This window comes from Orussus abietinus, unplaced genomic scaffold (assembly GCF_000612105.2).
Source record: "Orussus abietinus isolate OABI.00-Male unplaced genomic scaffold, Oabi_2.0 scaffold139, whole genome shotgun sequence".
NCBI classification, from domain to species: domain Eukaryota; kingdom Metazoa; phylum Arthropoda; class Insecta; order Hymenoptera; family Orussidae; genus Orussus; species Orussus abietinus.
This window is the reverse complement of record NW_019394303.1, coordinates 156757-167347: the sequence shown is the minus strand read 5'-3', so window position 1 is coordinate 167347 and position 10591 is coordinate 156757. Positions and strand designations below refer to the sequence as shown.

The 10591-nt window shown below is 38.6% G+C and overlaps 3 protein-coding genes across 8 annotated transcripts in view; 2 read left to right on the top strand and 1 right to left on the bottom strand.

Moving 5' to 3' along the window:
• The first annotated feature begins 265 nt into the window (after positions 1–265).
• Positions 266–4079, top strand: LOC105700678 (protein RUBCNL-like). Of its 4 annotated transcripts, none has more exons than XM_012426747.2 (4): positions 266–329; positions 436–2277; positions 2425–3057; positions 3434–4079. In XM_012426747.2, exons 2-4 carry the CDS (start codon positions 979–981, stop codon positions 3596–3598), a joined length of 2097 nt encoding a protein of 698 aa, XP_012282170.1. In that variant the 5' UTR covers positions 266–329; positions 436–978; the 3' UTR covers positions 3599–4079. The 4 variants fall into 4 exon arrangements, with proteins under 4 accessions (XP_012282170.1, XP_023290846.1, XP_023290845.1 ...); XM_023435078.1 differs by lacking the exon at positions 266–329 and having other exon boundaries at positions 338–540; positions 631–2277; XM_023435077.1 differs by lacking the exon at positions 266–329 and having other exon boundaries at positions 338–711; positions 869–2277.
• A 125-nt stretch (positions 4080–4204) lies between these two features.
• Positions 4205–7288, bottom strand: LOC105700679 (spindle assembly abnormal protein 6 homolog). The gene is made up of 4 exons (XM_012426749.2): positions 7081–7288; positions 6477–7003; positions 5658–6406; positions 4205–5174 (listed from the first exon to the last, which is right to left on the bottom strand). Exons 1-4 carry the CDS (start codon positions 7267–7269, stop codon positions 4621–4623), a joined length of 2019 nt encoding a protein of 672 aa, XP_012282172.1. The 5' UTR covers positions 7270–7288; the 3' UTR covers positions 4205–4620.
• A 1142-nt stretch (positions 7289–8430) lies between these two features.
• LOC105700680 (inositol-pentakisphosphate 2-kinase) overlaps positions 8431–10591 on the top strand; it is a 79288-nt gene continuing 77127 nt past the window's right edge. For 2 of the 3 annotated variants that reach the window (XM_012426753.1, XM_012426752.1), the window contains exon 1: positions 8431–8537. The gene's annotated coding sequence lies outside the window, so the exon portion shown is untranslated. The remainder of the gene's footprint in view (positions 8538–10591) is intronic. The other variant, XM_012426750.1, reaches the window with a different exon arrangement.

Genomic DNA, 10591 nt, shown 5'->3' with positions numbered 1-10591 from the left:
CAGATACAACACCAATGTTGTGACTTTGAAAAACCAGAATAATGCTTCCTTTGGAAAAGAAAAATGGTGTTCCGTTTGTTACTTTCTTGAAAAGTCGCGAATTGACAAAACAATGTGATTGGTTAACCACGAGCACGTGGTAAAGGTTCGCCGTTATTGGTAAAGAAAAGCAGAGAGCAAAGATGAGTTGAGAAATTGCCCACGGGGTGAATAGCGCGATCCCGTTCTGTGCTGCCCTCGGTGGAGAATGCAGGCGGCTCATGCACTTGCCCCCAATGGCGGCCCAACTTAGGGTCCAACTCGTCCTGCTCTCACTTATCTCTGATCAGGTATGAAGTGTCATGAAATTACTTTTTCTGCTATCGCAAATATAAGTCGAAGTGGTGTCTCAACATAAGCGCTTTTGATGTTTATACGAAGTTAATTTTCTCCTAGGCATCGTGATTAATAATCCACAATGGAAACATTGAGAAATTTGGCCTTCATTGAGAAAAAACCAAGATGCATGAAAAATGATTTCGCTGATGAAATCACACTCCCGTAAGAACATAGAATAAGTCAAAAGGGAAAGAGGATGTTTTATTGCTGCCTGAATCAGTGTTTCATGCATTCATTTTCTATGTTATGTAGGAATTAATTCCTTATTCTCAAATCTAAACTCACCGATATCCTCTGAAAATAATGACTGGTGATTGTGGAGACACTCTTAACGTATGTATATAATTTGGTCAAAGGTCAAACAATTTTGTCGTATGCTATCATATTGCTTCCGCATTCTTGTGACCTACTGAGATATTACTGCTAAACAGACATTGCACGAGCAATATCGGTCTTGTCATTTGGTTAATATCTGCATCTCCTGTCATAGCCTGCCTCAACGTTGGCTCAGCTGTCTGCTCTGCAGAATCGTAAATATGTGTGAATTGTGGTCAATGGACAACATAAAAGTTGCTACAGCGAAACGTCAGAAAAAAGAAAATGAAGTCCTTTTTGAAGACAATCCACTCTGTTTCAAACAAGAGGAACGCTCTGGTCAGAGAGTCTCTGCAGAAGCTTTTAAACACCAGTATCATGGAAGTGCTCGGTGCTCCAGGGGTAACAGAAGAACAGTCAGTAGGAAATTGCGACGAAGCCATGACCCTGTGTTCCGTCTTGGAAGCAATTTTCCTGCATGGCTTGAAAGATTCTCTTTTAAATCGGGTGACAGAAGTCCTCAGTGGTCCAGATTTCGATGCCATGCCTCAACCCAGCTTTTGGGGCCCCCTACTTGTATTCTCCCACAGACAAATCATAGACCAGATACAGAAACTGATACAAGTTAAAACAGAGGTAGGCTACTGTCGTGCTTGGATCCGCCTTGCTCTGAACGAAGGATTACTTTCAAGCTATTTAGCTGCAATTCGTAGAGATAATTCTGCCTTAAAACCTTACTACGATCGAGGAGCATTTATTAGAGATCCGGATTTAGTTGACGTGGCTCAGCGCTCGATCGAAAGCATAGATCATATTAAATTTGAACTAGCATGCAACACAAGCCTATTAAATATTTGGAGCAGTACACCACTGTTAATGGCTGGTGTGTGGTCTCCGCCCATGAAATCATGCCCAGTATTTAGCGCTGTAGACATTGCCAAAACAATAAATAGTGAACCAATAAATGGCAATTACTCTGATGAAGTTGAAACAGCTAGTTCTATTGGGAGTATAAGTTCATTTGATTCATCTCATTCGGCATTAAATCGAATTACACGATTAAATGAAGATGAAGCTCTTAAAATAATTCTAGCCAAAGAGAGATCTCATGTAAATATCCCACAAACTCGAGACCATTCTATACAATCTTCTCCCATTAAGAAAAGAGAAGTTGAGGGCTTATTGGAACAGAAGGAAACTATGTATAGGAAAGAACAAATGGATTCAGATAGAGATATGGATTCCGATGTAGGTACTGAAGATTGTACGTTCCTTGAAGGACCTTTGGACGAACTACGAAATGATTCTGATGTAACTGCTGTGGGGAACTCTTTGTTCAGGAAAGTAGGTTGGTCTACCTCTCTTGAAGATAGTGAATCTCTCTTGACCACTTCTGCTATATCCTGCAATTCGGGAACAGATGGTCCAAGAACACCGGCTGATGGAGCCACTTATGATGCTCTAATTCAAAGTTATCATGCTACGGGATATGCAACAACACCAAATCTCCATGAATTTCTCAGTAACTATCCTGCAAAGAAAAATGAACAGAAAGAATATGATACTCCGACAAATGAGGTCAAGGTATCGAAAGACAATTTCTATTTAAATAACTCAGATATTTCTATATCGTAATATATTATTTTACGCTTCTTAATTCACAGATATTAGGATATTTATCAAACGGTCTTTTCCTTTTTCGAAAAAACATTTTTTTAATCTAATTTTTAGGCTACGAGTCTAGAGGATCAGTTGGGAAGACTTCCAAGAGAAAAAGGCTTAGATTTACAGAATTATAGCTGTCTTGGCTGCGGTCAGCCTATTGGCATGAAATTTTCCAAGGCATGCGTGTGCTCGTTCTCTGGTGATTATTACTGCTCCAGTTGCATGGCAACTGACGAATTCCTTATACCATCCAGAATGATTCATAATTGGGACCTCAGACGATATCCAGTTAGTCAAAAGGCTGCCGATTATTTGACCAATTGTCCCACTTTACTGGACCTTAAAATCCTAAATCCACGAATTTACATGGCTGTAGATAATATGGCACAATTGCAGTCCCTGCGAATTCAATTGAATTTATTAAGAGCTTATTTATTCACGTGCCGGGAACCAATTATAGAATCCCTGCAAAAAAAGGTTGCTCCAAAAGACTACTTATACGAGCATGTGCACCAATACTCCCTTACGGACCTTTTGGATGTGCCTAATGGAAGTTTGGCTCAACAACTTCACAAAGTTGTACAGTTCGCTCGAGATCACGTAATGACGTGTTGGTTATGCAGCCAGAAAGGCTTCATTTGCGAAATCTGCAACAATCCAAAAGTTATATATCCTTTTGACATGGACTCAACATACAGGGTATGAGTAACTTTTTCCTATTATTTAATATCTTTACCATTTATTTCTCAGATTCGAGATTATCAAAGTTTACATTTATTTTTTCATGAAATTAATTATTATTTAATATATAATGAAAATTATAATATACAAACATTCTTGAAAGCATACTACACGTGATTGATCAGAAAAGATGTACGAATGTACACAAACTTTGTCTTTTTTTCATCTGTTGTAAGAGAATTGAAGAGACACAGCATGAGTAATCTTTAAACACAATAATATTATCGAAATGAACAACTATTTAATTACACTGAGCTAGGTACAGCTTAATATTATGACATATTATTAGGACGTCTTTCTCTAGCATTTATACTAAAAAAAAAAATCATTTTAGTGCAGTGCCTGCAACGCTGTTTTCCATATGGAATGTTTAAACGCCAGCAAGCCTTGCCCAAAGTGCGAACGCAGGCGAAAACGAGTGGATCTGCCTCTCTTGGATATGACAAGTACAGATGTTCCGATTGACAATCTAACTTCCACTTCAGTATCCATTACTTAGCGAACGTGATGATCAAGTCTTTCTGAAAGTGACACGGGTTTTTGCGATAACTCATCTTCATCGCACTTCAATTGCTTTTGCTAGCAGTATTCCTTGATCGCTCTCAAATTGTCTAATCTCCAAGCAACTCGAGAATCGTAACAAGTCTCACACTATTGCTGTACTGTGAGGTATGTATATAAATGTACAGGCACTGAAATGCCTTGGGGTTTGTGAAATGGTTGACTATGGTGTAAATAAACATTTAATTCGTTACAAAGACGTACACATTAACTGTAGACAGAACATGAAACGAGTGTCATAAGTCATAAACGAAACATTGTTATGAGTATCATAAGTAGGGAAACGCATGTTAGTGCATATGTTTCAATAATTTGCTGATTAATTGAGAAACCTTGGAATTTTAAATTTTATAACAAACACAAATAATATACAAATGCTTTGCAAAATAAAGAGAAAATGGACCGTATAAGAATCATAATTCAATGCTCATCATTAAAACTTTGTCTTATTTGATAATAATGTTGTGTGTGCAGTAATACGGAGTTAACATAAATAAGAATGGAGAAAGATAAGTTGTACAGGAAATACTTATTTTGTCATGTGTGCTTTAATAAGAGTCAATTTGTACTTTAAACAGGAATCACCTTTTCCTTTTTGTTAGTAATAATAGTTTGGTACACTCTGTGATCTTATCAATCTGAGAATGACTCGTAATTATTTATAATCTGCCATTTGACTGTCAGCAAATTGTGATTACGCCAAGAACTTTCTAAGTACATTCCAACGAAGTAATCACAAGAAAATGACTGAAGTCAATTTTACCTACCAATTTTTCATTGACCTCTTTTAGAACTTATAACATATCTATCGTTTTGTTGTGTAACACTCAATGGATAACAGTAGCTTGGCTTACTTCCATCTTTTTTATATCTTAAACGAATTCCAAAATTCCATGACACAAACCGAGTCATTCTACAACTTTGCACTGATGACCATTGCCTTGAACACATTACATCAAATTAATGTAATGATTTAGGAAAATATGATGAAGGTAATAAAGGCTTGTCTGAGACAGCCCGCCTCAGTCCTCCCTGCATGAGACCATTAGCATTTTTTGTCTTGCCACTGGTTCCAGAAAGAGGAGGATTGTTATTTTCTATGATGGCTGGCACTGTCGTGGATGTCGTTGCAGCATTACCAGTCATCTTGTTTGAAATACCTATTCTATCCATTGGCGTACTTGTAGACGATATTTGGCCGGTTTTATTGAATGTCGCCAAACCTACTGTACTATCCGTAATACCAACACCCGTAGGTCGCGTTATAGTACGACCAGTATGATTGATATTTGGATTTTGAATTGTGGGATTCTTCAAAGGCAAATTGGACATTGGATTGGACTGTGTGACAGTAGACTGAACCGGTGTACGGATCTCGAACCTATTGGGTAAGAGTTTATTTGTTCGAGGCAGTGTTAACTGAATCGAAGAAGGAACAGCTATGGGAGCTGCAACTGTCGCACTCTGCAAAGGTGACTGATTGTCTGCTAATCGCCTGTTCAGCCAACTGATCACTGCAATCAAAAAAGAAAATCAAATACATTTAAAACTAAACTTGAAGGTTGATTTATAACTATATCGTTATGTATGAGAAGTAAAACTATTATAATCCATATTAAATGGAATCTGACACAGCAAAACATTTTCTACATTTAATACCACTATTTGTAATTAAAAATCATACTTTATATAAAAAGTAATTTCAACCGTTCAAATTCATTGCCGCTGATTTAATATTTTTTATCGGATCTATGTACTTAATATAAGTACACGGAAATTCTTGAAAATAACATTTTTCAGACGATCTTACAATTAGAGAAGAATTTAACATTTGCTTTCGAATTACGATAAACTTTTACATAATTCCTTAAATTTGTTGTGGCTTTCGGGAATTTTACATAATTTATACTCAGTTCGTTATAATAATTTACTTCTCAAGTTGATATTTTGATATCGAGTAACCAATGTGGTTGCTAAGTTTCTAGATTTTGAATTACCATTATCATTATTCCTTATAATTCTATCTTTTTCCTCCAATTGATTCTGGAAATTCATAACTTGCTTTTTTAAATTCTCAATTTCTGCTTTTGCTTCCTTTGCTTCTTTTCCATAACTCTCTAATTTACTTTCTAATTGACCAATTTCTTTTTGTTTCGCATCAAGAAGTCTTTCTTGTTCAAGTGCTATACTGGTCCTTAATTTTAATTTTGACTTGGTTGAAGCAAGTTCATTTTGTAATTTAGTGAGTATCTCGTTAGCCTTTACTAACTCTTCGCTTAAATTCCTTAAAGAATTCTGTTTTCGTTGCAATTGACTTTCCTTCTCCGTCAAAAGTTCTTCTAAATGTTGTTTCTGTTCTTTGGCTGCTCTTATCATCTCGGTATGTTTGTCAATGAGAATGCCTTTATCCTTTGTTTCTTGCTCAAGCACAGCAACTCTTGTTCTCAAACTATTTACTGCTTTATCTCTATCATGGTAGTCAACATCTAGTTTTGAATTTTGTTTCTTCAAGTTACTCAAATCTCGTTGTGCAACATTCAACTCTTTTTCAACTTGCTGCAATTGCTTTACTTGCTCCTTATTGGTTGCCTCCAGAAGGGACTGCTTATCTTTCAAAGTCATATTTTGTGCTCGCAATTCCACTAACTCTGTATGCAACTGCCTAACTGCTTCGGTATGTCTTTGTTCCGTTTCCATTTTGTCTCGTTCACTTTGTCGATGCCATTCAACTCTTGCTTGCACTAACCTATAAAAATACATGCAATATTATCGTATAACATAATTATTATATACAGACATACTCTCAGAAGCCTCACCTATCTTTCTCTATATTAATCTGCTGAGACAAGTTCTGCTGCAGTTCATTTTTTTCAGAAAAGCATTTTTGTTCCAACTGCTCTAACTCTTTTGTTTTTACTTCGAGTCTACTCGCTAATTCATTCAGTCTACTCTCTGTATTTACAACATCTCTATTCTTTTGCATAATATTTTCTTTTAATTGCTTAATCTTTGTTGCCATATGTGTTTTAAGATCAGAATCACTTGCCGGCGCTATATTTAAACTTAAATGGCAAAGATGTTTGAAATTGTTTGTTTCAACCACCTTGAAAGACCATTCCATAGCCTCCTCCGCCAGGAATAGGAGAAACTTTGGCGGTGTCTTTGAAAGACTGGACGCTGGAATGTGACACTGTTCCAAAAGACATATCAACTGCGTTGCAAAGTTGTCGAAATCAACGAGTAAGCCCTGTTGCGTTTTCAGTACTTTAAAATCATCTTCCGTAATAAATAAAGAATACAAAAAGCATGGATCATCATCATCTGACAGCAAGACGCACAAGCTCTAGAAACAAACATATATGTAATGCAGCCCCCTGCAATGAATACGATCAGTTAGACATATCAATGTTATTAAATTACCTTACGACAAACAGGACTGATACCGGCGTGAATCTCTACGTTTACTCTCAATTCTCTTTGACGTTCCTCCTTGAGTTGAGGCTTAATATAAACTCTCTGCACCTTCGTATACAAGACGTCAACATTGTTTAATTGAAGACCAGCATCGCCAGTCGCTCCACAGATTCCTAGGTTGTTCATGCAATTCATTGTCTCGCGGATTAAACTGAAATCGCCGTCTGCTCACCGAATGTCCGGAACTTTGAACGGCGGGACAGAGGACTTCGATTTACGATTCATTTGGGATTTTTCGAAAATTTGCCCGAAAAGGCTACGACATTCAAATTGCTACTCGCCAGACGCACGCGTGCCGATGGTGCTGCCCTCCTGTCATCAGGTGTGAAAATTAATGCTTCTCCCACAATGGAAGCTTCCGTCCGAATCAGGGTTGAATTTTTCCAAAATCTTCGCTTCCTGATTGGCTGAGATTTAGTGTCATTTTACGAGTAGCGAGATACGTGGAACGGTGGCGAGCGTTCCACGTATCGAGTTAACTATAATAGCTTATAGTCTACTTGCTGATTTTTTTCAGTCTACGAATCTCTTCTTTAAATCCATTTAAATTAAACCGCCTTTTTACCAGCCAATCGCAAACGCGAGTTGGTCTTTTTGTCAAGTTGCCGGACAAAAAGAAATGGACTGTAACAGAATTGGCTCCTTACTTTTTCGTAATTACGAGCTTCCAGTGAAAACATCGTTCGCTTGAATATTAATATTTATGTTAAATCAACCGAGAAAGTAAATATTTATTTTTATTTAAATTAGAACATAACGGAATATGGTATGCAAGGGCTCTACCCGTGCTACGTTCCCGCGCATTCAAAGAGAGCGCTTCCCATTGGCTGGCGGAGGGAGAACCAACCAATAGATTGCCACATCGCAATGACGTTTCTTTAAAGCGCCTCTCACCCGCCGGCTGCAGTTAGGTTACCGCAAAGCCTCCTCGCGAGTGCCCCTACTCGATCATCCAAGAGACCATGCTTTCTCTTTCTACCGTATCCTCTTCGCGAGTGCGACAAAGGTGAACATACAAAAACTGATAGACGGTATTTCGACCAGTCCCCTTCCTCATCCCTCGTACCGACTTGATCAGACAGTAGCATAAATATAGTGAGGCGCGACGGTTGCAGTTAGTGGTGCCGCCATCCACCATGCCATGCGGTTCGCAGTTGCCGCGCCCGTACCGCCACTTTTCTCATTTTCTACGAAACGCGACACTGACGCAATAATTATCAGGAGTGTATACAGTGTGTATCCAAAATGCGTGATAACAAGCGTACCGACTGATCGTGCTCGTTTTTGTCAACAAAGGAAAAGAAGTCTTCCCGGAGAAGAGAGACGGTGCATTCGAGATCGGTTGACTTCAAGTAATCGAGATCATTCGAAATACCAAATGGATTTCTTTCTACTATAAACAGGTAACTTCGAACTGTGTCAGTTAGCCTGTTATTTTGTTAACCGTCATACGTAAATTTGAGTGCACACGTTGACAATCGACGCATTTGGTTCATGTCTGCATACAGTAGGACGGAATACTTTCGCTTTCTGCGTGTTCTGTTATTTCATAGGTCGATCGGTTGCATTGCGAGATCGTAAACTATGGACCAATTGGAGTGCACGTATGAGTGGCGGATGAACGCCAAGGTAATCGAGAAACCACTAACTGGCCAACGGGAATTTGCATCGAGTGTAATATAAACACTTGTTTTAATGCAACGACCCACATGTATACGAATACGTTTTACTTAGTATTTGACAGAGAAGGCATGCTTAGGCAATACCTGATTACTCTTATAGTTTACGTTGAAAGATAACAGTTGATAAACATTGATATTGATTTTAAACCTATTTAAATCTACTCGAAGGGCAACAACTTGTAGGCCCTTTTAAATATTGAAGAAAGACTGTCAGTATTTTTCTAGAGTACGATTGGTCATGCGTCGCCTCTATTCCGAAGTTCTACAGAGATGACAATATGTTTACAAATCAAAGTGAGATAGTTCATAGTAGCTTATAACAATTGATATAACTACGACGTTATAATTTGCTGCTCAGCCTATTTATGAAAATTGGAATTTAAAAAGGTCATCGATATCCAGATTCTATAAACGATCTGTCTTAATTGGCAACTATCGTGACGATATGCTGATACTTGACATTGTCATTAACGACAGTGAATATAACAATCTTCGGATTTAGCCAGTTTTGTCAATGTTTATCTGAAAATTTTCGTTACCTACTATGCCGGTCAGTGTCCATATTGTGCTGCCACCTCGTGGCGTTTTATAGAAACTCCAACTGAGTTGGGTTGACCCGATAAAGGCCAGTTGATGGGTTCGAGGCGTCCGCCATTGGATTCGTCGGGAAATGTGAAAGTCTCGCGAATAAGCTGCATTAAATAAGCTAAAATTTGTTTAAATTAAGTATCCGACATAGTAAAATTGTGGATTAAAGGGAACTACCCCCAAGGCCAAAGAAATGAAAAGCGAAACAACAATAAGATAATAAGACCTATACAGAAACGAAAGTATACACGCTATAATACATCCTACAACCCTGCAAAACCCTGGCTTAAAGGGGAACCAACCCAAGGCCAAAAAAAACGAAACAAAGAAGATAAAGGCCTGTTCAGACATCTTCGTGCACGTCCGTCCGTACACTGCTGAAAATATAGTCTTAAATTTATATTGGGATGTTCATACGTTTTCGCGTTCCTATTTGTCAGTGCTTCGGCTGACGTAGTATCGACATGCAGCAGGAAATCAAAAGAAGTCCAGATTTTTCTCGCTATCTCGATGTCCACAGACATACCGAACCGCGGCATCGAGAAGGTCGGAAATGTGAGAATACGGACACGGTACGGATATGTTTGAATCGGCCTTAAAACGACAGTACTCTAAAGCGGATAAAGCTCGCAAGGACTCGCAGTGGAAGAATGCCAAATTGCTAAGAAAGGCAGTAAATACTGTACCCCAAATCGGGACTGCATATCGTTCTTCCTGGCAATACGCAGTCAGATGTTATCAGTCATATCGATATTACGTCTCGGAACGTGACATTTATAAATTACCATAACCACGTGAAATTTTAACATCGGTTTCGAGAGTCGCGAAACATGTTATAAAATTCCAGTCTCGATGGTTTCAGGACAAACGGATGAATTTCTTGCAACTCGTGCCGGGGGAAAGTTTTTTCTTCCCTTATCACATGGATAACGAGTAACCAAATCGTAGTTGATCGACTGACTGGGGACCTTGAAATGCTGAAAAGAGATATGAAAAATCTAGCAATTGGCGTGGACCCCCTCTCTACCCGTGCGTGACTAGGCGTCGATCGATCGGGGCTGAAATCACGGTGATTCTTGCTAATGCCACGGGGGAAAAAAGGGGCTTCTAATCTGGTGCGACGGTCTCCTCCGATATCCCCGAGAAACCTTACCTCGCGGAAGCGCAGCCCGTTTCCTGGTTTATTT

What these genes read in the sequence shown, in the direction of transcription:
- LOC105700678 (XM_012426747.2), top strand. Translation starts at nt 979, where the DNA reads ATGAAGTCCTTTTTGAAGACAATCCACTCTGTTTCAAACAAGAGGAAC. An exon ending in CTCCGACAAATGAGGTCAAG is followed by an intron (nt 2,278 to 2,424) that starts GTATCGAAAGAC and finishes TCTAATTTTTAG; the next exon opens with GCTACGAGTCTAGAGGATCA. An exon ending in ACATGGACTCAACATACAGG is followed by an intron (nt 3,058 to 3,433) that starts GTATGAGTAACT and finishes AAATCATTTTAG; the next exon opens with TGCAGTGCCTGCAACGCTGT.
- LOC105700679 (XM_012426749.2), bottom strand. Translation starts at nt 7,269, where the DNA reads ATGAATTGCATGAACAACCTAGGAATCTGTGGAGCGACTGGCGATGCT. An exon ending in TCAGTCCTGTTTGTCGTAAG is followed by an intron (nt 7,004 to 7,080) that starts GTAATTTAATAA and finishes GTTTGTTTCTAG; the next exon opens with AGCTTGTGCGTCTTGCTGTC. An exon ending in TATAAGGAATAATGATAATG is followed by an intron (nt 5,175 to 5,657) that starts GTAATTCAAAAT and finishes TTTTGATTGCAG; the next exon opens with TGATCAGTTGGCTGAACAGG.